The sequence below is a fragment of the Mugil cephalus genome, chromosome 14 (genome assembly GCF_022458985.1).
Source record: "Mugil cephalus isolate CIBA_MC_2020 chromosome 14, CIBA_Mcephalus_1.1, whole genome shotgun sequence".
Lineage (NCBI taxonomy): Eukaryota > Metazoa > Chordata > Actinopteri > Mugiliformes > Mugilidae > Mugil > Mugil cephalus.
In genome coordinates this window covers 8224623-8249112 of record NC_061783.1, presented here as the reverse complement: position 1 = coordinate 8249112, position 24490 = coordinate 8224623, and the positions used below count along the sequence as shown (strand labels likewise).

The 24490-nt window shown below is 41.6% G+C and overlaps 1 protein-coding gene across 3 annotated transcripts in view; it reads left to right on the top strand.

Annotated features, from left to right (window-relative positions):
* Positions 1 to 24490, top strand: part of col16a1 (collagen, type XVI, alpha 1) — a 67168-nt gene that overhangs the window by 25070 nt on the left and 17608 nt on the right. For 2 of the 3 annotated variants that reach the window (XM_047605290.1, XM_047605287.1), the window contains exons 6-38: positions 58 to 339; positions 1708 to 1788; positions 5681 to 5746; positions 9038 to 9070; positions 11612 to 11647; positions 11744 to 11794; positions 12056 to 12088; positions 12288 to 12332; positions 12838 to 12876; positions 12978 to 13040; positions 13922 to 13966; positions 14069 to 14164; positions 14423 to 14461; positions 15602 to 15646; positions 15766 to 15801; positions 15895 to 16017; positions 16701 to 16736; positions 17201 to 17236; positions 18565 to 18693; positions 18951 to 18995; positions 19350 to 19385; positions 19477 to 19530; positions 20191 to 20241; positions 20321 to 20464; positions 21474 to 21509; positions 22373 to 22480; positions 22823 to 22945; positions 23032 to 23085; positions 23188 to 23229; positions 23716 to 23751; positions 23835 to 23888; positions 23974 to 24042; positions 24134 to 24187. In XM_047605290.1, coding sequence (XP_047461246.1) covers positions 58 to 339; positions 1708 to 1788; positions 5681 to 5746; positions 9038 to 9070; positions 11612 to 11647; positions 11744 to 11794; positions 12056 to 12088; positions 12288 to 12332; positions 12838 to 12876; positions 12978 to 13040; positions 13922 to 13966; positions 14069 to 14164; positions 14423 to 14461; positions 15602 to 15646; positions 15766 to 15801; positions 15895 to 16017; positions 16701 to 16736; positions 17201 to 17236; positions 18565 to 18693; positions 18951 to 18995; positions 19350 to 19385; positions 19477 to 19530; positions 20191 to 20241; positions 20321 to 20464; positions 21474 to 21509; positions 22373 to 22480; positions 22823 to 22945; positions 23032 to 23085; positions 23188 to 23229; positions 23716 to 23751; positions 23835 to 23888; positions 23974 to 24042; positions 24134 to 24187 — 2220 coding nt within the window. The remainder of the gene's footprint in view (positions 1 to 57; positions 340 to 1707; positions 1789 to 5680; positions 5747 to 9037; positions 9071 to 11611; positions 11648 to 11743; positions 11795 to 12055; positions 12089 to 12287; positions 12333 to 12837; positions 12877 to 12977; positions 13041 to 13921; positions 13967 to 14068; positions 14165 to 14422; positions 14462 to 15601; positions 15647 to 15765; positions 15802 to 15894; positions 16018 to 16700; positions 16737 to 17200; positions 17237 to 18564; positions 18694 to 18950; positions 18996 to 19349; positions 19386 to 19476; positions 19531 to 20190; positions 20242 to 20320; positions 20465 to 21473; positions 21510 to 22372; positions 22481 to 22822; positions 22946 to 23031; positions 23086 to 23187; positions 23230 to 23715; positions 23752 to 23834; positions 23889 to 23973; positions 24043 to 24133; positions 24188 to 24490) is intronic. The other variant, XM_047605289.1, reaches the window with a different exon arrangement.

Below are 24490 nucleotides of genomic sequence, written 5' to 3'. Positions count from 1 at the left end.
TTCACACCCTCCACTTCTCTATGCCCCCTCTGCTTTTCCACCTACACCAAAACCCAGTTCTCTGTAGACCTCAACGGCCCCGAAGGCACCGTGTCCCTTCGAGCCAGAGGGACGGACCCTGAAGCTGAACCGGTGAGCTGCGTTTTCACCGGGGAGGGCGTGGAAGCCCTGATGGACCTGCGCTGGCATAAGATGGCCCTCAGCGTTAAACAAGGAGCCGCTTCCCTCCACGTGGACTGCAGCACCATCGAGACCAAACCCCTGGAGCCGCGAGGAGTCCTGCCCACTGATGGACACACTCTGCTGGGCATTCGGGCCTCCGATGCAGGACCAGTGCAAGTATGACATTAGCAGTAATAATAAAACCAAACACAGACCAAAAGCATAGTTAACATTTAAGAAAAGGTTATACAGATCTGAAATTTGCTCTAGATTTGCTTGAGATATTTTTTTCTGGTTGGCCCCAAGTAAGGAAGCTAATGGTTGTAAAAACCAAGACACATTTGTCTGAGGAAGTCTAGGTGCACTGTGACTCATGAGCTTGACCTATTACTCTAGTTTCTTTGTATACACAGCAAACCCAGTTTTTTCAAATGGGTTTGCTGGATTGACGGTGTCAGTGCCAGTAGGATCAAAATAGACCAGTAACCAGATGCACTGGCCACTTTGATGGGTGTGTCACACTGCTGTGGATGGTCTATAAACCAATTTGGGATATTTTAAAATCTATAACCATATTATTATTGGTTAGAAATTAAAAATGTGCCCTAACACATTGTCTCTAAGGTTGTCATGACTCAGGGCTGTTGTGTGAAAGTAAGACAAATGATTTTGTCTCAGAGTTTGTCCTGTGATGGAGCGAATAGTTAATAATAGATGGACAGTTAAAATGAATGGAAGATAGGCCTCAAGTTCTTTAAGAGGAAATGGAACTACTATGCGCTTTAAAAGTAAGTATCCAGTGAAGAAGTGGCAAAATACTTGCGTTAAACTCAATTAAATATGAAGTGTGTAACTGCCCTGCTGTGACTATTGAGCCTTGCAATGTAAATGTTGCCATTTAAACGTGTGGTGACCATCAATGTCTCTCTGTATAGAGAACAAACTGTTTCAGATGTGTAATAAAGCCTTGACTGAGACCAGGACCATAAAGAATGGCATGTTAGTACTTTATTAAATGATAGAATTGAGTGTACTTATAAGTTGGCTTGTAGAATTTAATGACATACCATTTTTTTATGACCATCCTGTCCAGGCTTTTAACCAACACAACAGTTAGAGTGATACATTCTAATAAACCATCCTCCTATTTAGGCCTTAGTATCGAAATAGTTATTTTCCCCATTTGTGATTGTGTACGTTAATATTTTTGTGTTTATGGAGTGGACTGCCTCAGAGATTATGTACGTGGTGATCTGGAACTATTAACACCGAAAAGATCCAATAATCTAGTTAGGAAGCAGTAAAGGCCTTTTGTTAGCAATGTGAGGAAGTGTTTACACATGCATGCTCATGTACACACACACACAAACAATAAGACAAGTGCTTTCCCAGTGCTTTACATTTAAATGAGAAATTAATTGGCCCTCAAACTTGTTTACTGCCTCATTTATGAACCTTATAAAATAAACAGAAGACTCATGGAGAACTGGATGTGAAATACTGCCCAGCCCAACACCTCTACCACTCTTTGTCTCTGTTTTGCAGATGGACATTCAGCAGGTGATGCTGTACTGTGACCCCTCGCTTGCCATTCAGGAGGCCTGCTGTGAGATACCTGGGGCACGGGTGAGACCGGAAACCTCCACTAACTTTGATAGAAACTGACAATAATTTATTGCGTGGAGCAGAGACTATTCTCAGTTCTCTTACACACGCTTTCGTTATTCTCTTACACAGAAGTATTTCCAGCATCGTCTGAAATAATGTGTAATGTAGGTAGGCGCAAGGCCTGGAACAAAGCCGCTTCCTTGATTTGGTATTAAGTCGAACAAAAACCTTCCTGTAAACAGCACACAATAACATAACATATCAAATTATTCATATATATGATTTATTTGTGGAATATCCAGCACAGCCACAGAAATAAATAACAATACTAAAACTAAAACAGTACACAAAAAAATACAATACAATGCAAAACAAATCTGGAATGAGTTAAGCATTGGCAGAGGTAGTCATGATACCAAGGGGGGTAATAAAAACAATGTGACCAAATAAAAGAACAATAAATAAGAATAATAAGTGCAGCGGACGCTATGGAGACAGTCGTACTATAGAGATTCTGTATGCTGGCATTGGGAAAATAGGCTTATGTAATTTCACAAAGGAGAGGATGTAGTTAGCACAGTGGGTATGAGTTATGAAGGTATGAGGATAAGGACGCTTCCAGTCCATCGCAACAATGCACCTCACTGGCTGTGGGAGAAAAGCCATAGTTTCAATGATATGCCATGAGATCAGTGCCACAAAGGCTGTGGCTAATTTGCTTTTAGACCAGTGGACGATGTAAACTATTTTGCATTGTAAGTATCAGTGATGGGTACAGGCAGATGACTTGCACATGCCTTTACAAAATGACTTCCAAACCTCAGTCTCTTACTCTTTTAAAAAACCTTGGACCAAGTACTGCAAAGACTGTCACAGCCTGAAGATAGGCGTTTAAGGAGAGTGATTTATAGCTTTGAAATGGCACCTCTGGGGTAAGAATTGATGTTTAAAATAGTGTCAGCCAAGGTAGAAGGCAGAGAAGTGAGAAAACCAGTGCAGTGATTTTGAAAATAGTGTCAGTATTGCAAGTATCTGAGTGGATACTGGATAATGGGTCCTTAGTAAATTGTATACATGGGTTAAGTTTTGCGAAAGATGCAGGCGTTCCATCAATGTAAAGATGCTTTGCAAAAAGGGAGCAATGGAATGGCAAAGCATAGAATGGCAGAGGAGAAATATTTGCTGGAGTCAAACTGAGGAAAAAAATGACATTTGAACAAATCTGAGAGGTAATTTAACTTTGAGAGAGGATAGTCTGTGACCTCAGCGCTGGTGGATAGTAATTAATTTAGGGAAATTTTCTAACTTGTTTCTGTTCAAATGTCTTCATCAGGGGGTGGAATATGGATGGGGTCACCACAGTCTGGATCAGACATAAAAACTAAAAGGTTGTCAGCATAGATGGAAACCTGATGCTCAAGATACCTAGTATCTGGCTAGTGGTTCAGTGGCAAATGGCAGTTAACAAATTGCCTTGTTCCATAAGAAGAAAATAATTAAAATAGTCATTGTCTTTATGGACGCAAGCTTGGAGGATGAATATAAAAGCTCAATAATACTTACCTTTCCAAATGCAAATCTTTTTTTAATACAATTCTCTGACAGGATAATTCTAGATGATCAAATTACCTTTCAGGATCCACTGGTATTACCAATCATGTGTAATCAGGCAATGAGGGTGAATACCATCTCATTTGTCTCATCGGAACAAAAAGACACCTCAGAGGTTGGGAAGGTTATGTGCTGGATAATCTTTTACACATTCATGTAGCAGAGTTCAGTTCAGTTCAGTCTTTTGTCTGATTCAACCAGTTTGAGTCTAAAAAAGTAAACGCTTACCAGGAAAATTCATTTGTGGATTCTTGAGAATCGGTATGGCTGTTCAGCTGCAGTTGTTCTGGGATTCACTGACTTTCACAAGGCTTCATTTGTAATGTTGTGCTTTTCCTGAACCTCTTAACCCTGCTTAAAGTGTATCCATTTTTACAGAAACTTTAACCCAGGCAGTAGTCTCTTTTAAGCTTTTACTGTTACACAGCTGCAGGAAACATTTATCAAAATTAAATAGAATTAGAAAAAGTTGCCGCAAATGCTCTGGAGGTTTATTGCTGTTAATTGGTGACACTTAATAACATATTATGCTCAGTTTCTTTTTCTTGAGACTAATTTTAGATGGTCTGCGCAAACCTCTGCTGGCTACGTTACATTTTGTCATGCAACACACATTTCGTCAACTATACAACACTCCAGCAGACTTCCAGAATAGGAAAAGCCTATCGCACTGTGTTAGTTAACAAATATTCTTCAACAGGGGGCCCGTGACCCCTAGGGGGTCCATGGAGGCAGTGTAAGGGGGTTGCAAATTCTTTGGACATTTTTTATGTGTGTGTGTTTATATGTATATGTTGTTACAGCCTGACTCAGGTTGGTAACAAACAGGGAGATCACACACAGTGATAAAGTCAACCAAATGTGATTTATTTAAATTAACCACAGAAATAAACTAAAAAGATGAAGTGTGTAAATATGAAGAGGATCAATAGTGCAAAGTGTGGGTGCGTGAGAGGGTCTGGATGAGTGTTGAAACAAATGTAGAAACAAACCAAACCTAAACCAATATAGAAGCCATCATGGGAGGCCATCCCTTTATCCCTTTATGCCTTTTGGCTCCTCCCATCTCTCAGGTGAAATCAGTTCCTCTGACGACCCACCTAGGCTCCTTCAATTGTAACAATAGGAAGTGTCTTGGTGGGCCGTTACACACACATTAACATGAATCTGACATAAAAATGATATGAAATGATATTTATAAATAGCACTAGGCCGAGTTTAATATAGAACACATATAGTAGGTAGGGGGGGTCCCTACTTAATCTGTTCTACAGTTTGCAGTGTGATATTATACATATTGACTGGGCTCTGAGTAATTCCATTGTGTGCAGTTCAGTCACATGCAATTTGCCAGTATTATTTGTACCCGTTGTCAAGTGTGACAAAGGGCCCAGTTCAAAGTACGTCACGTCTCTCTGGCAGCTTCAGAAATACCATTTTTCTACGCAGTTTCTTTCTTTTTATATTTCTCCATATTGCTCTTGTCTGTCTTTTCTCCTACTTCTGTATTGTTGTGCCGTTATTGTTTGCAGAGTTCAGACAAGAGCCTTATCAAATAGAAAACAGATTCATTGGCCTGTACAACTGTGCGTTGAGCAACCAATTGTTCAGGTATGGGAAGAATTGTAAAAAAGCCAGCTCTCGGGTTTATTTTTAAGCTGAAGGTTTTTTTTTTTTTTTATTTTGCCAACATTTTCTCGGAATTCTCCGGGGGGCCTGAGCATATGTGAGCAGTGTGCGTGTGCATGCATGTGTGTGTTTTTCATTACCAAATGAATGTATAAGAGGGATACAAACAAGGTGTGAAGCCCCTTCAGAAGTTTGAAAGTGTGGGGCCCTTGGGACGAGGGACCGTGCGCTGCAGAATCGATTAGACGGTGTGAAGGAGGAAGCATCTTCTCCTTTTCCTCGAGGCAGGTGTGCTACGGGGCTCCCTTTAAGCTGCGTATAAGTGGAGGAGTGGAGGAGCGAGCGCGCGCATATGTGGATCCTCGCACGGCCGCCTCACACAGCCACTTGAAACGCAATTGAGAGAGATAAAACTGCATAGTAATGTTACATGGTTTGGCTTAAATTTATGATTCTGTTTTACTGGGTTTGTGTTTTACTTTTGTTGTGGGTTTGGAATTACCTTTTATATCTGTTTTAAAGCTAGCGCAGATGGCTACTTCTGTGTTAGCCAAGCCACGAACAGGATGCGAGATTCAGAGGGATTTGTTTTTATGTCGGATTTCTATACCCTGCACAAACAACTGAAGCGCTACTGTCTTAAATTTATTTGTGTATTGCATGCTTGCAGTGCCCTCCTGACGCCCCGAAGAGCCGCCGTGCTGCTGAAAATGACCTGGACCACACGTTCAACCAGGTAAATCACAGACCACCAGCACAGCACTGAGACATCTATCCTATAGTTAAGAAAAAATAAAACAAAATATCGCATACGATTTCCTTAAACACGCCAAATACCTAATAAACACTGCAGCATCTGTTCAAGCACAATAAACAGAGCGGAAATGCCATTAAATCTACCCTCAAACATCTTACTCTTTCATTGTAATTTAACACATCAGGCAGAGACATAACACGCTCACAAACATACGCATAATTGGCCTCAACTATTTGATAATCGGATGATCCTGCTGGCAGGCGAACACTGGCCAACAGGACTTAAACCAAATGGCGTACTTGTACTCATTTCAAACTCCCTCATGGAAAGCATGTTTTCTGTTCTGTCTTTACCACCGCTGAGTTTATTATGACTGCCGTTTAGTTAAGCCGACTGGGAGCCATCGTTTAATGTTTCTGCAAGCGGTGTCCAACGCATGACAAACAGAACCATTCGCAACACATGGGAGCAGTTGTTTTTTGTTTTTTTTTAACACAAAACATCCGCGGCATTTTTTTTTATGTGGCTGTTTCAATACTGCCTGATACTTCCGCCGGTGTAACGCAAAGGGAATTCACTTTCACACCCGCTTGTTTCATCATTCATATTAATGGGATCTATATCCAATTATCCGTTCATTAGAGCTCGGTGTTTGTCATGTGGAATGCTGGTGTTAACTTAGAGCTCTGGCAGACTTTGAGGCGCATTAATCAGTCCCGCAGACGGTTCCAGGCAACGGCAGGCATGTCATCTCATTCCATGTTTCTTTCTCTCCCTCACCTGTAGCCCTTGCTATTTGCTCTGCTATCGCTCGCCGCAGACTGACATTTAGTTTTATAGGACAATATTTTCGGAGATAGTAACGTAACCAGCATCTCTGTCTCCATTACATCCGGTGCAACAACACATGTATTTCTTCACTTTTTGACAAGCAGCTTTTATCCATTCTCTCCCTACCCTTCAAGGGTGTTTTCCACACATGCAAATGCATGCATTTACAGTGCAACATCTTGAGGACTTTCTCTTACCATCTACATGTTTGTTTCGTGCAGTAAATTAACTGTGCAACTCAAGATTCAAGCGTGCAGGCCAGATGTTGTTTAGCCGTAGCACCGTTCCACTGAACCACTAAGCCTTGCTCAGTGACTGCACATTAACCGCTGCATACGTGGAATGTCATGTGTTCCGTACATCACATTATTCCTGCGGAGGGAGTGGTGTCACCTACAGGTTAAATACCATTTCTGTGGGTGTGTATTTACTTCCTTTCCCTTTTTAAGTTGCCTTAAAGGGAAACCACCAATTTTACTCAGCGTGGATGGTTCATTTCGCACGTAATTTAGCAAGTGAGGACACACAAAAATATTTGACTGAAACTGTCAACAACTGAGTAGCGGCGGAAGTAATGTAGGGAAGAAAAACTAATAGTATATCTGGTTCTGCAAATTTGATCAGTTCTTGGTGAGTGGATTTTTAAGTGTTCAGTATGAATCTGGGAGCGAAATGTTAAACCCTTGGAGTAGTCTTTGAAAGAAAAAGCTTTGACATTTTGGGTAATAGCCTACTCGTAATTGCTTTCTGGCAGAGAATTAGTTGAGAGGGTCAATGCTACGCTCATGTCTGCTCAGTAAATACTGTATGGAACTCAGTTTAGCTAAGCTAACTTGCCGCTAGCTCTTCCCCGCTGCTAAATTAAGACGGAGCTAGCCTGGCTCAGGTCAAAAGTAATAAAGTGGGCCTAAAAGTGTGTCTTGACTTTGCTGGTTGCCTATGAAAATGCCATATAGACAATGTATTTTAATGAGCTTCTAGCTTACATTTGTTAACTTAAACAGAGCCTATTTCCAGTCTTAGTCTCAAGCTAACAAGCGACTTTATTCATATGTAGGAGCAATCTTTTAATTTAACCTTTGGCAAAGAAACACGGGCAAAGTACGCTAAGCATATTTAAAAAAAAAGAAAAAAAAAGTGAAACTGCTGCCTTAAGGTTGAAGAAGTTTAGACCATATCTCATATAAACTCTAGCCTAGCTCGCTAATTCACACTAGTGAATGAAGTATTCAGAGTAGGGCATTCCACATTATATATGCTTGAATGTCTTGCTTATATTTTCACAAAATTCAACTCAGTATTTTGTATAGCCACTTTGGAAACTCTGGAATGTCTTTTAAAAAAATAATATAAAGATATGTATGCTTGAACGGTGGCGGCACAAAGTGACAGTGAAATACATTAATGAGTTCCATCATCCTGTTATGTCAAACAAACGCTCTTTTGTCGAATCAGGTTTGGTGTGTTTGTGTGTGGGTCGAAGCAGTTACCACCTTCTGAGGTTCGACAAATCTCCCCCACAATGTTTCTTATCTTCCACCACTGTGCACATCTTTATTTCTCTTCCTTTCAACTCGGCTCCCCGCTGAAAGGTCATCTAGTCCTCGAAAGACCCAAAGTCTTCTTTGTGTCTAGTTTCCAGGGACTCTGTCTCCACTTGACTTTTTGTGTTACAGTCCAACAGCATCTTTAAAAAGTCTCCTCTCCTCTACCCTTTGCTGAAGCTCTTCCTTAATTCTTCCTCCAACTTGCCATCTTGAACGGATTGTTTCCGCTCAGCTTTCCAGTCCTTCCTCCTTCTTGTTGACTCCTTTCTTTTTTCTCGGTCTGATTTGTAATTCCGTGCACAGTGGGGTCCATCTCTTCATTTACCTCAGGGCTTATGAGGTACAGAACTTCTCTTCCTCTTTCATGTCTTTTCTTTTTTTTTTCTTTTTTTTTTGCCCAGGATAAAGACTAACTGCTAATGACCCGCGTGTGCAACCAAGATGGCCCCTATTTCGTCTTTCTTTGTTGTTTAACTGATGCAACAAATTGTAACGGAAACATGATTTAAGGGGATGCACTCCACATGTACCCGGAAAACAACAGCTTCCCAATATAAAAGATCTCTCACGATGTAGATATTATGGCATCTTTAAAATCCAGATTCTGTTATTTGAACCAGTGACTGGGACTATAAATATCAAAGGTTTGAGATGTTGAGAGATGTTGAAAATAATATTGAATAAAACTGTTGAAATAAGAAACTGGATTCGCCAAAATGAGGACATCCAGAATAGTATTATTTCTCTAGATGGCCTCTGGCGTATTTGGATATCAGGTGACCCAATCTAACATAGACACAAGCCAGATGTGCGTTAAAGTTGAATCAAAAATGGTCAGATGTGATGTGAAAGTGAAAATGCTGACTCTTCTTGCCTTTCTCTGACCAAACAGGACATTTTTGCTTCCAAGGACATGGCAGAGAAGGTAAGCCTCCCCATTCACACCGACGCACGCACACGCAGCTTAACACTATTGAATTTCTGGGACTTGTGGGACAATGTAGTGGCTCAAACTAAGACAATCAAAGCAAGAAAGTCATGTGGGCTCAAAAGTCTAAGTTTTTATATCCCCCATGTGTACTCGAGTCCAAGATTACAAAGCATATGGACAGACTTACCGCATGTGTGTACTGTTGAATTTATAACAGGCAGACAATATGCAGGTCATATGAGTCTGTGCTCCTTTATTTTTTTGTCTATGTGTGTTGTTCCCAGGACTTAGAAAGAAAAGCTCTGCTTCCTCTTACCTCCCTCACACACACACATTCAGCTTGCTGACTGACTGATTTACACCTCATTATGCGCCGAGTCTCAGCCGGGAGTTGCTGCTGCCTATTAATTTTGTCATTCACCTACAATAGGCATGTTCTGTTCACAAATAGAATACAAAACTCCAGACGCTTCATTATGTTGCTCCTGTGTGTGCTTACTAATGCAGCTGGCCGCCTCTCCTGACTTGCTCAATGTAGGTTATTACCTGGGCCCGGAGCCGCGCAAGCTTACCCTGCCACTGGGGGCACACACTTGCAAAAGAAACAAAAGTGACTTCTCTTTTGTGCTGTGAATTTAATTTAGTCAGATTACACAGGGAAGAGATTTCTTCAGTGTGAAGGTAGGCAGGCCACCCATAGGAATTCATCAATAACACAACACTGTACACAGCGTTGAGCAATAGCAACGTGTACACCAAGCAGGCGTATGAATTAATGTGATTATGACGGTAAATGATCTGACTTCTGCTGCACAGTCCCAGGACACACTCTCCCCTTGCTTCTCGCAGTGGACTCGTCATTATGCGGGTCAAAAGGCGAAGCTCCGCATATCTGCAAAAATCTCTTCACAAAAAAGGCTATTGAAGAAATAAAATCTCTTGTGTAATTTAGCATCCATTTTACACTGATTCTGAAAATAACTTCCCAGATGATCACAAATACCAGTTGAAACAAATGTTATGTGATTGTCATTAGTGTGAGCTGGGCCTTTCCCTTCTTTTGGCGAGAACTGGCAGGTGAGGAAAAAAGAGAGAGCACCAAAAACAAGGCCTGCACAGTAAAATAACAGATAAATAATCTAAATAATCAGTGGTGTTTGCATGCATGATGTTGAACGAGAGCCTTTTTTTAGATGTAGATGTCAAAAATTGGCCCTACTCTGTACCCTCAAAAATCAAAAAGTTAATACTTGTACAAAATATGCTTAAAGCTGCAGTAATCTGCATTTTTATAGAGACCATAGGTGAAGTGGTGATGTGTCACGGGAAATGTTTCACGAGTACTAGCTAACTGGTCATGTTATCACCCCACTTTTAGCAAGAGTAGGAGCTTTAGCAGATAAATAAACTTGGTGGAGACCAACACAGAGCTAAAAGAAATTTAACTGATAATTATCAGAAGAATCAGATTTTCTCCACTTGAACACATTTGCTGTATTGACTTATAAAATGAAAATACTGTATTATATGTATGATATATTTTATGTACTGACTGCTGCAAAACAAAATGCAGCTTGAGTATACAAATACAGCAATGATAATTATATATATTGAAATGACAGACCCTTAAAGGTGATTTTTCTTATGTGTAGTTTTCATTCATTCATGTTCTTATGCCGTATAGGGAAGTAATACACAGTACGTGCAGAAATGCACAAAATGATGTTAAAGGTAAAAGAGAGGTTGAGAGTTTTATAATGCGTGGAAAATGTATGCTGTTCTTTTACAGCATTGCATTTTAGTTTTTTTTTTTTTTTCATTCAGCATTGAAGGAATAAAGAATGAAAAGCAGGTCTGCTCAAGTTTTAAATGGACTTAAGGACCCGACTGAGCTCACATACGCAGCAAAGAGCTCGGAAAGAGTGACACGTCACTGCAGCTGGTCTAGCCAGCCATTGATAGATCTGTAGCTTGTGCGAGGTTGGAGGAGGAGGAGGAGGAGGAGGAGGTGGAGGGAGAAAAGCAAGGAGAGGATTATACTTTGTCTCTGTGCTGTTACCGGCCCACCTTCGTCATTTCAGCGAGCTCAGAAGTCACAGCTTCAGCGCAACTTCCGGGAGTTTGTGGGAGCAGGCCTCCCACAAACACTGGGCGGCTTTAATTACTCGCTTCCGCTGAAAAAGCTTCAGTTATTTATAACGGTTATACTTACTTAGTATGTGCATGTGTGTGCCTGTGTGCCCTCCTGTGAGGAGCAGCTGGTCGGCTCACTCCTGTGCTGTGGGAATCAGACATTCCTATTGATCTCTGGCTCCGGTGGGTGTGTGTGCTGCATGTATGCCCACTTGCCCACCTCTCATCCCTTTTTTTTTTTTAACTGCATCCTGCACGCTGTCAGGATTCAGCACCGTTTAGTTTTGTGCAACAGCGCCACTGCCAGGTGACAGCAGAAACTACCAGACCTTGACAACGAATCCTTCAGCTGATAATAGACACAATACAATAATGAATCTCTTTTTCTCTGTCTATCTTTAGTGTGCTGGTTGTTTATTCCTGAATAGGGAAGAAAATGTAAGGGTCACTGATCTTTACTTTCACCTCTTTCCATGAGATCATGTGAGGAGTATAAAACTGGGGAGTGTGTAACTGTGTTCGTGTGTGTTGCAGGTAGTAAGCTCTGATGGGGCTGCTGGGTTGAAAGGAGAAAAAGGCGATCGGGTGAGTGTGAAGGACATCTGCAGACACACAAATATGCGCGTGTGAGTGTGTAGTAAGTAATGTCAGTGGTATGTATGAAGTCATCACATGTGCCCAGACAAGCCTAGCACGATACACACACACTCATACACGGCACACTTTGATGCTTCTGCTGTAGTCTAATATGTTTCTGGCTATGTACCAATTTACCACCTACCTGACACTGCTCCTATTCCTCACCCACAAACAATCAATCTCCTTCTCTTCCTCGCTCCATTTTAGGGTGATGGCTGTTCTGGCTCCCATTCAGGCCCAGTAAGTAACTCTTCCATTGTGTCCCACTCTCACGCTGTGCCTCGTCTCGTGGATTAAAAAAACAACAACAACAACAACAACAACAAAAAAAAAGCGACATTGTTTCATTATTTGACATGCAGCGCAGAAAGCCCTGCAAATCTTTTTCTCCAAGAGTGTTCTGTGACAATACATGCCAACCAAATGTCTCTAACCTCAGTGCACAGAGGGACCCAAGGGCCAGAAGGGAGAGAAAGGCGAGCAGGTGAGTGCCAACGCTTCCCCACAAGTCACGGCGACGCATCCGCCTGCCTTCCAACCCTAAATAGCCCTCGGCCATTTAGTTTGATATTTATTCAAAACACCATTTTGAAGCATCCAATTCCAATATTAATCATGCAGTTGGAATGAAGCTGTGTCTTTTATGTCTATTTCCAGATGAGTGTGCGTGCACGTGTGTGTGTGCCTCTGCGACTGCATACATTGTGTTTTATGAACTGCGTGTGATTCATGTGTATGCATCTGTTCAGACCTCAGATCAGTGTCTGCATAATACGAGTGCATGCTCCTGTTTGTTAGGTTGTTTGTGTGAATGGGGCATATGGCTCCTGCTTGTACTCCATACGGGGTGCTGACTGGTCACTGTGTTGTTTGCAAAGCTCCGGTGGTGTGTGTGTGTGTGTGTGTGTGTGTGTGTGTGTGTGCGTGTGTGTGTTGTCCCTTTAGAGCTGCGCCATTGATCTGGGCCTTGTCTTCCTTCCTCTCCACAGGCATCGCCAGGCAACTGGGGCGAAGCAGCTGGCTACAAGGTGAACCGTTTAAGAAACTTTTGGTGATGAGTAATGAAGATATGACCTTCCAATGGTCATCTAATTAAATTCTAACCTCTTTTTTCACCGGCTTTGTCTAGGGACAAAAAGGTCAGAAGGGAGAGATCGGTCCACAGGGTCTGACAGGCACTCCAGGGAGGGATGTAAGTGTTTGTTTTTCTTTTGTATTAGAATCACAGTCTATTGGGTACGACATTCTCTTTGAGGTTAAGTCTGATGCTGTGTTATAATATATATATATATATATATATTATAAATGCGCGCTCGCTAATGCACTTACACACATATCCACTTACACAGCCACTTTTATCAGACTACAGCAGATATTCAGCAAACTTATACGGTATTACTCTTTAAGCTCAGACTCCCATTGATATCATTTCTCACCCCCTCCTCTCTCCCACTGCGTTAAGTCGGCCTGTTAATGCCTGTTAGATTAGGCTAGAGCAACAAAGCTTGCACAATCAATGCTGCCTCATTGACTGTGCTGTTCGTCTCTCTCACACAGGCAGCCGTCTATTCAGGAGGACTTAAACCTTTTAATCTTCCCTGTTCGGTGCAGGGATCCTGTAGACGCATGAAAAGTTTTGAGGAACAAATTATGGCGTGTGCGTGCGCGCTCTGAGATTTTCCCCCCCGGTTTCAGAATAAGACGCGCTCACATTTAGCTGTTCACCGGGCTAAGTGCTTGTCGTGGCCAGATGGATTCGGCGGAGGATAGATTTTCTTAAGCCTCCCATCCATCTGACATTGTGAATATGAATGTGCTTGTTTATGTGACTTGAATCAGACAGGCAGAAAATATTGCATATGCGCCAGTGAAGATAATACATCTTACGGGCACTATAATTCTCCATCGTTCTATTTCCCATTGTGAAATGTCAAACAAATGAGGGAAACCAACAAGTGCCTTTTTAAGGATATATGGAGACATTTGGGGAATAGATTTCAGCAGAGGTTGTTTGATTACTCTTGGCCGACACTGATGATGTCGCTTCTCTTTCTGTCTGTCACCATTTCCCAGGGTCGAGGAGGGTCCGTCTGTGTGGTCGGCCCCAAGGGACAGAAGGTCTGTCCGCATTAAGTCTGGGAGTTTATACAGTCAACCTTTCTGTCGCATTCATTCAGTCCACTTTGGATCTAATAGATTCGCGTTTAACCTGTCTCCCAGGGTACACCAGGTACGGTTGGTCCCGAAGGATTGGCTGGGGAGCCAGGGAAGCCCGGACTTCCAGGCTTACCGGGAATTGGAAAGCCGGGCCCTCCAGTGAGTGTGCAATTTAGCAAAAGGAATGAGAACAATATGTGCACTTATCAGATAAAGTTCTTGCACTGATTACCTTAATCTCCTCACACTCCTCTCAGCTTGACAAAAACATACTTTTATTAGATAGTGCTCTCAGAAGTGCAAGAGAGGACTTGGCAGGACACCTTTTTTGCGCAGATTTTATTGCCCTTGACAAAAGCCTAAAAGCATCTTAAGAAAGCCATTTAAAAAGATTTATGTTCCTTTTTTTCCTGCTAGGGCCCTCCTGGTGGACCTGGTGGTGCAAAAGGAGAAAAGGTAGGCTAAATTCTGACATGATACTTTTTACTATAATATTGTATCAGTCCCTGTTGCATTACTGTGGTTCTTTATGTTATATCAAAGTATCAAAACCAATGACAACCTGGAGTATTTGTAATTCCGGGGGTAACTCTGCAGTTGGAGGAGGAGGTACATAGTGCTGAGAGATGATTAAAATGTATAGTCACATATTCTATACATGTTGAGTAGGAGAACACATAGTGAGAGAGCAGGGAAGTTGAAATAATTAGCTGAAAGCATGTGATTGTGATGTAATGATTGAACACAGAAAAAATAAAATAAAATTGGATGGATGGATTAAATAAAATTAGATTGAAATCGATTAGCAGCTGAGATGGTTAGCTGAAGTTAACAGATAACAAGCAAAATGAAATGGCTTTAATTAATGGGAGCAAAACGGAGCGGATAAACTGTTCAAATATCTTGTAAAAATGAATGAATGAGGGAACAACAAGATACATTTACGTACCCTAACAGATGATCTGTTTAAACGCTACGGCTAGCTAAATGTAACGAATAACCTACTAAACTAGGTAGCTTAAATTAATGTATAACTTATTTAAATAGTTAACTTAAAATAATTCAAATATTTAGGTAAAAAACATTGATATAAAGTTAAAATAGTTAAAAGTATTGGACAGATTCCAAGTAGTAAGCTTCCAAAGCTTATTTCTGTCCATTTTTAAACAGTTTATAGAGTTCAAGTTCCCTCCATTACTATGTTTAAAGGTGGCAAAAAATATGTCATGTTATTTAAGTGGACATTTGTGTCTGATATGGTTTTACCATTAAAAAACAATAGCAACTGTAGTACAAGCTTCCATTCACCACGTCACATATCAGCAGGGTAATAGTTGTGATGACACAAATCTTGCATTAACATACAGTACATACCTTAGATCCTAACATACATTATTCTTGACAGTGAAGCTGAAATAAAATAACCTCCTCCCTATAAAACATTCATTGGAAGGTGCTGTAGTTGAAATGAAAGCTGAATATAGTGGAAAGCTTGTATGATCTCTTTTAGATTGCACGCAAACCCAAAATGGGATGAATGCGGTTTAAAAAAATAAACTTGTAGTATAATTTTCAGTTTTCACTTTGTTTTACTAGGGAGATGCAGGACTACCGGGGGAAGATGGCTTTCCAGGAGATCCAGTGAGACTCTTTTAAACATTGATTGGTATTCAGTAATGTATGCATGAGCTTCCAGTAGACAGTATTCTGCCTAAGAGCTGATACATCAGTGTTTGACTGGGATTCTTTTGTTTTCCCAGGGACCAAGGGGACCAGGGGGGGTTAAGGGAGAGAAGGTATAATTCCTCGCCAACACTGTCCCTAATCTCTTTATCTACACGTCTGTGTGGTCTCTGTTGGACACATTGTATTGTTGACTCAATCTTCAGGGTGACCCATGTGAAGTTTGTCCAGTGCTGCCTACAGACATGGGCAACACAGTGTCTTTGCAAGGGAAACCCGGCCCTAAAGGAGAACCTGGATTACCGGGGGTAGGAGAGAGAGGACCGCCTGTAAGTAAAGCAGTTTGATCGTAATGTCAGGCTGTAATGTATTCTGCAGCTGCCTGGGATGTTCACTTTTACATTTTTACGATCTTGCTACATATTTTATTTAGGGCTTATAGACATGGTCTGAGCTGTAGCTGACAATTGAACCTTGAGTACTCGTTTGATAGTGTGCGTATTTTATTTCTCTTATCGTTCTGAGGGGAAATATGACATTTATTTCCACCCCGGGGCTGCACTTGCCCTTGTAATTCTCACGGTGTTGCGTCAACTCAAGGGGAGAAGGCGTGATACGCTGTCAAATGTTTATTCTCCTAGGTAAAGGTCTTTTTTCTTAATGTAATCTTAACGTCTTAACGCCTCCCTCAAGTGACTCCACATACGGTGCGTTCTGTTTCTCTTTCTGTTCATTCTGCATCTTACCTGGAAGGTAATATAGAGAATGATTTATAGGGGGGGAAAAATAATATAAATCTTGAGCCTTATGAGATTCTCTGTGCAACGATTTCCAACAGTGCCAGCATCCATCTGTCTTAGCTGGTTAGGGCAGAGGGAGAAGGAGGTTGAGCAACCGAGAGGGAGAGGGAAATATGACCTCACTCTGACAAAGTTTAACTAACTCTTAACTTCTGGATCATCCCTGCTTCCCTTCTCTCTCTCTCCTTTTATTTTTTGCCCTTATTTACCAGGGCCTTCAAGGAGCAGACGGCAGCGCAGGACAGAAGGTACAGAGTTCCTCCTCATTCATTTATCGCTTACAGCTCATTCATATTCTGTGGCAGTGTGACCTATACACACACTCATCTGCATTCCTACACATTCAGATATGCTAAGATCAGCACAGTAGAAGGCTTTCTCCTAAAGCCGGTGCAAGCAAACTGGCTCAACTAAACTCCAAAAAAAAAACACAAAAGAGAAAAAAACTGCATACACACGCACACACCTACTTAAGGCCACCTAAATAGGTGTGTGCGTGTGTGTTTGTGTGTGTCTGCATGAATTTCAAGCTGCTCAAGTCACCCACACACACATTACCGATATACTCACACATCTGCCTAATTGCATTGACCAGTATGCTTCCAACTCCATGCCGAGGCACGACATCTCTAAACAAACATGCCCGTCGGGTTGAGCTGGGATTAATTTGCTTTCTTGGGTTTTATTTCTGTGTATTTGTATGTTTTGGCAGGGAGACACAGGATCAGATGGCGCCAAAGGAGAAAAGGTCAGCCTGGTATCTTTGTTACTCTTGAACATTTTCTTGTTTAGGCTACTTTATTTGGCTGTCGGACAAACAGACAAGGATAATTAATCAGCCCTGCTTTGTCTTTGTTGGAAGACCTGCTTGTTTTGTACGTGGAGCACCAGAACACTTAGTTATTCTGTCTCTAACTAATAACCAGTAGGCCCTTTTCATAGCAGACATGTCTTATTGCACAGATATAATTGTTAAACCTGTGTTTAAAATGGATTGAAGAAAAAATGGCCGCTGTGTCTTCACTTCATCCATACTGGTGACACCATCTTGAATGTTGGGAGCCAGAATATATGGAACTGTGTTTTCGATGACCCTCCTCCCATACTTTTGCTAGACTTACTGGCGTGATTAATACCGGCTCTGCTCTACCTCTACAAGTTACCGAGAATTTCTGGCTTATACACTGCGCTTTTGAAAAAAGAATTAATTTCCTACTCTCTCGGCCCTACGGGACTGGTTCACAACGCGGTCGTCAGGGGCAACTGTCTATCGTAATGACACATCCTCTTTTTTTTTTTTAGGGACAAATAACAAACTAAAACCAAACTTCTCTGAAAGATAGACACTTAAACATACTTCATACATACCTAAAATGACAGAAACCATTCTTGAAAATGTCAACCAGCCTGCAGGTGGAGCTCCACATGCTGCAGCTTCATGTTTAAGAAGCTGTCATGACGTCCATTTTTCTTACAGTCTATGGTGTTTACCCTGATTTGACCTGTCAGAATGGCAGCTGTGAAAAGGGTGTTTTTAGTCGAGACAATTGCCGCCTTAAAATGAAAAAGTTAACTTCTTCTCTGCTAGGCATCTAGAAGCTACAGAGGCTAACAGTTAGCAAGCTAACAGCCAGGTAACTTAGTATAAGAAAATCAGAGGCAAAATAAAAACATGAGTATTATGCTCATATGTATAATAAAACCATAAAAAATATATGTACAACTAATCTGCCTCTCTTATATTAGCTTAGCATTCACTTCTGTCTGTGACACAAGTCACAACTCGCCAACTTGGAACTTATCTAAAAGTCGTACAACATGGGCACAAGTACAGACAAAGTTGCGAGCAAACTGTTGCTAACAACTGTTGGCATCGAGAAGCCACAGAGGTTTGGCAAGCTAGCACACCACAGGGTAGCGCAATGTAGGTAGGAAAGGCCATTTGAAAAGATTAGAGTGTTATTAGAAGACATATTATAAAATTATGAAGTTGTGTTGTTTATTATTACAATGCATTAACTATCCATCCACTTTGGCTGTTTCTTAAAATGTTTCTGATCTGTCTGTGCGCTCTAGGGAGAGCCATGTTCTGTGTGCCCCACCCTTGGAGAATTACCTCCTAATTTTGTTCCTGGTACCATGACCCAAATCCAACAGACGAAAGGCCAGAAGGGAGAGGCAGGGATTGGACAGAAAGGAGAGCAAGTAAGACTTTTTGTTTTATCTCAAATGTGTGTACGTTTGGGCTTTCTGATAAGTCCAAACTAAACAGTGACCTGTAAACAGTTATTGAAAGAAGCCAATGGCATCATCCAAAAGACAAAACAAAGATTAGATAATTGCTGTACTTGACTTTATTTCTATTTCAGATGTTGTTTGCGTCAGTGTGTTTGCTTCCATGTGTGAGCAGTGATAAGCACCTTCATTAAAATGATATATTGTCCACCTTTTCCGCTCCACAGGGGGAGCCGGGAAATGCAGGATCACCTGGCCTTAAAGGAGAGAAGGTAGGCAACATAGAAAAAGCAGAGAGTAGGTGACCTCAATAGCACATGAGGCTTACACAAGGAGAACCCACTCTTTAGGTTCCAGAGTGGGGCTCTTAATAGACTTCATAAGGGAGATAATCACAGCAGTGCACTAATTTTAGGGCCCCCAACTCTGTGCCGCAGGGAATTTCCTTAGCGGGAAACTTATTAACGAAAAGCTTACATAATCAAAAACCAAAATAATTGGACACGGCTGCCCTTAGGTTCCACCTTACTATGAAATGTGATTTAAAAGACCCATTCGTTTTTATCAATTTGTGAAATTCAGATTCAGATTTTTTTTTTTTTTTTTTTTGTTCTGCTCATCTGCAGGGTAATGCAGGCAGCAAAGGGGCTGATGGCAAGCCGGTAAGTTCATGTTTAGCTCTGTGAAACAGACTGTTTTGCTTCACACCCTGATTCACTGAAGTCTTGAAATGAAATGTGTTCATGTGAGCAGGGAAAAACTGGGCCGAGGGGACACACCGGCAAAGATGGACAGAAAGGTCCAAAGGTAGGAGAATATATTCTGACATACTGCGCAGTAAGTATGTGTGAATGTGCTTGTTCCTCCGAATTCTAGTAAGTAACAAGGGCTCAGTGGTCTTATCTTTGTTCTCTTTTAACAAGCACACACTGCTGCTCGAAGCAAAATTACATTCAACTTTTGGCTAGTTACCCTTTTTAATTCAAAAATGCAGAAGGCTTTTGCTAGAATGTCTGCTATAATGTGGACATTGTAAGTATCTAGAAATAAAGCAATTTGCTGGAAATCTGCAAAGTTTAAAACCTTATATTTAAATAATTCACAGTAAATTCAAAACCCAATACGTCTATCAGGACAGGCAAAGGTTCAGGAGAATCTCGACCTGATTTAATAAGTATTATTATCAGCAAAAGGATCATAAGAAAATAGCTCTGCTCACCAGTTAACTGCCTCAGCTTAAAACACCAATTTCAAGTGTCTGACCAGATTAACTGTTAATTGTGCCCTTTGGGCTGAAAGTGATGCTTTGCAGTTTTCATTGTGTTTGCAATTTGCAGAAAATGAAATCCGCAGGCTGGTCTCAACATAAGCCTATTGTCATTCTGGTTTTCTGCGTTTTTGGTGCTGTAGGAAGGTAATCTACTGCATCTACATGTACATGTGTCCTTTTTTTTTTTTTTTTTACAGGGAGACCAAGGGCTGCCTGGTCTCGGTTCTCCTGGCCTAAAGGGTGAGAAGGTAAGCGTTTGTGTTGTTTTTTGCACCATTTAACTTGAACAATTTAACCTTCCTGACTCGCTTGCCTTCACTTCACTAGGGCGAGTGCGGTGTGTGTCAGCCATCAGAGGTTGGCAGCGGCCCTGCCAGCATAAGAATGCCCGAGGGAGTGAAAGGCACACAGGGTGAACCGGGTCCTCCAGGGCCACCTGGACCACCAGGTCTTGGTGCTGATGGCAAACAAGTAAGATACCCGTCACAAAAAAAATATCTAAAAATAAAAACAGTACACAAAAACCTTTAAGTGTTATTGCTTTGTTTTGAGCCAATTTCTACCAGCGGGATAGAAAAAACGATGATACTGTTTACTTTCACAGCACTACAAAAATGAAAATTGCATATGTAAGAAATACACAGTATGATGATTTCTCAGATGATGAGAGGTCAGGGCCTTTCTAAACCATTATTGGTCCTTCCTGTAGAGGGCAGCATGAGGCACCTGAACCCCTGAGCCCAGGAACCTCTTTAATCCTCGCTGGTTAAACTGACATGAAATCATTTAGACTGTGGTGTTTATTAAGTTAGTCTGTTAGGGTATTGACTTTGTGTCTGGTGTTGCTGCATGCTTTAAATCATATATTGCATATAGTTACACCATTTGTTTTGTTGTGCTTAAGACTGTCACATGCGTTGGTGTGCTTCCATTGCTTCTTATACTCATTACTCTGTGCGTGCACTATAAAATCTAAATAAAATAATAAAACTAGAGGGAATGAATGTAATGTTGTGGCTTACAACCAAACCAAAGAACAAATTGAAATTAGCTATGTACTACATATGCCTTAACATCCATTACTGATCTTAATTAGAGTTAGCAACAGAAACCTCAGCTGCTTCTTATCATATTCTTCTCCAAAGTGAAACAGATTAAGCACCATCTGGATGAGTGGAAATTTCAAGATGCTGAAAGATTTCACCCCAAGGGTGAATCAACCCATAATGCTTATTGTACAAATAGCATATGCAAAGCTACTTCTCTTACCATAGAATTGTTACTAAGTATAATAAATCTCTGTCGGCTTCTCCCGTCACACCTCCCAATTACATGCCGTGCGCCTCTGTGGTTGGCGTTATGTAAACAGTTTTTATTTTACCTGAATTGCTGGAGGCTTGTGCGGTTCTCGCAGATGGGTTTTTGCGAGTGCCAGTGTGTCTTTGTGCATTTGTACATCATCCTCTTTTTGCTCTCACAGGGCCTACCAGGTCTGGTTGGTGCTAAAGGAGAAAAGGTACGTTTTTCTGTTAAAGTCTCCTGCAGACCTTGTCTATTACAAGCCGCTCTGGCTGTGTACATATTCACCAACCAGAGAAAAGAAAGAAGAAATTCACACCACAGTTAACCGCACTGTTGTCAGCCGAGAATCTAAAGCCACTGGGATAACTCAGTGTACACATACCCAAAACAGTTTACCTTTTGAAGAACTATTGAAGAACCTGAATGAATGAAGCTAGTTTTGGGGAGTCTCTAGAGGCCTTTAGAGACATCATTTCTTTGCTCATTTTACATCTGCTGAGACCAGGGATGTCTCCGGGAAAACCCAAACCACGTTGCACTGTGTTATCCTGCACTCATTCTCAGGCTCTAGCTTTATTTTAGATCACCCATCTTTCTAGTGGAACATTCACATCACTTTTCCCCCAAAAACGCCAGAGAAATAAATCTGCTGCCAGCAGAGCTAGGTTGCCTTAAATTACCTTGAAAGTTGTCCACGGGAATCACTCTGCTTCAACTTCAAAGTGGAGTCAGATAGTTACTGGAATACTGAGATGGATACCGATGTCTGCATTGGAGAGCTGCATAAATCGTCACTGTTTCTGTTAGACAAGCACAGATCAGCCAAACTTATTGGCGTGGTTCATGTGTTGTTGGAGTAGGAAAATAAGTGCTAGTTTGTGGAGCTCTCTTGGGAATCATAACCAAAGTCATGTTTCCAATCAGTGCAATCCAAAATCTATTGTGAATATTGGTGGGGTCTGCCAAAACACATTTAGTACATTTATGCTTACATTTGCTACTACTCATGTACTACTTGAATTAGCTTTCATTTTACGATTGGTCAAGCCTTTTGTCATTTCATTTCAATTTAACCAGGGTGACCAGGGTGACAGTGGAGACAAGGGATTGGATGGAGTTCCTGGAGCCCCGGGACTGCCTGGAGAGCCAGGTCGGGATGGACAAACAGGCTTGAAGGGAGAGAAGGTACATGGTCCAGTGCTTGGAGTCACTTCAACTTTGTTCTGTCCAACCTAATTCCGTCACAAAATGCTGCACCTATTTGCTCTGTACAGTATCCAATTCTTTTTACAGACCATGCTCTACATAATGGAGATAGAACTGGGTTTTTTGCATGGGTCTGGATTTTTGTGCTTACATGATTACAAGCGACATCATTTGCCAAAGTGTTTGAGCTAAGATAGTGTGGATTAAAGGGTTACACTGAGAAGCTCAATGAGGGCACTGACACTTATTTAATTAGGCTTGATTTGTGCCCAAGGAACCTGGATCATTGCATCATGGTCTGGACTTGTTGTGTGTTCCCAGGGGGACGCATGTACCAGCTGTACTTCTCCTGGCGCTGTGGTGGGTGATGGCGTAGCTGTGCCAGGCCCCAAAGGAGAGAGAGGAGAGCCTGGTCCCCCAGGAGAAGGGAAGCCTGGCAGAAATGTGAGGAAATTGTGTATTTATTTATGTACTTAAAGCTTTGTACTATGAGGTTTGTTAATGAGCATCTCACATGTTTTCCTTTTCAGGGAAAACCAGGTTTACCAGGTGTGCAGGGGCCTGCCGGTCCCAAGGGGAGCAAGGTGTGAATTCCCATTTATTGTATTATCGTGTTTATAAATACATGCAGGGGATTGTGCGTTTTCATGTATCATCTAAGTTCTGATATTTTTCGCACCGTGTAGGGGGAAGCTGGAGTCGCAGGAGTTGGCCTTCCGGGACCGCAAGTAAGGCGGCAAAAAAAGACGTCTGGATCAATAAATAAGTTTTATGTTGACAACTGATTCAGCTGTTAAATCATCTGTTACATTAAAGAGTGTCTAGATGGATGCATCCGCTCACTAATCGACACCATATTCTCCTGTGATCTCAGTGGTTTTCTGGCTGCGTAGGCTTGACAGCAAAAGTATAAAGAGCAATTGCTTGATGCTGTGTTGACATGTCTTCATTTTTATTCCTAAATATTTAACTGAGGCAGCTGGATTATTGCAAGACAGTACACATTGCCAATGCTTCAAACCATGGCGAATAATTTGCGTCCTCTGAGGAACTATTGGCAGCTATAGCCATGATTTGCACAAAGTTTTGAGGTGGCATAAGTTGTCTACCAACGTATTCGCTGCTTTCTAGCTTCCATATCCTTTTAGACTGCTGTTTGTCCCACATTACTTCTATTTCCTGCTTTTATTTATTCATTTTTCTTTTATGCATAGGGTGTCGAAGGTCCAAGGGGGCTCCCAGGACTTGCAGTAAGTTCCTCCCATTTTTTCAAAGTCCTTTTTTATTTTGCACTACATATTTAACCTTTGGTGTAATCTGTGCATTTGTACAGGGGACTCCTGGTATCAGTGGGCTGCCTGGCCCTGTTGGCCCCGCAGGAGTAAAGGTAAAGGGGTTTAATACATATAATCACTGCAGTATACGACCAGATACGCCGTGTTCAAACTCACTTTGAGTGTTTCCTTTTATAGGGCTCCAAAGGTGATATTGGGCTTCCAGGACCACAGGGTCCAGAGGGTGTTGGAGCAGTAGGACCTCCAGTAAGAAATAAATGTCTTTTTGCCTTGCAGTGCCTTACGAAGTGCCGAAATATTTTCAAACACTGTGTCCTACTTCCTTTTTGACCAACAGGGTAGAGATGGAGCCCCCGGCTCTTTAGGACTGCCCGGAGCGGAGGGCAAACCTGTGAGTTGTCCGTTTCCCTCATCGTCATTGAGAGCGCATTTCATTTGCATATTTTTATACACCAGAGTTGTTGGAGAAATTCAAGGGGCAAACTTGAGTTGTTACTTCTCTGTTAGCATTTTAATTTTCTTTTAGCTACTTCGGGAATTGTCCTTGATTTAGGCATCATTTGTAACCAAGGATGCCTGCCTCGATCCATAACAGAGGCAACGTCTGCTCCCATCTCATCCTCTGTCCCCTGATCTGCGCTCGACTCACTGCCCCGTGAGCTTTCTTGTGAAACAACAAAGCAAGAGTAACAAT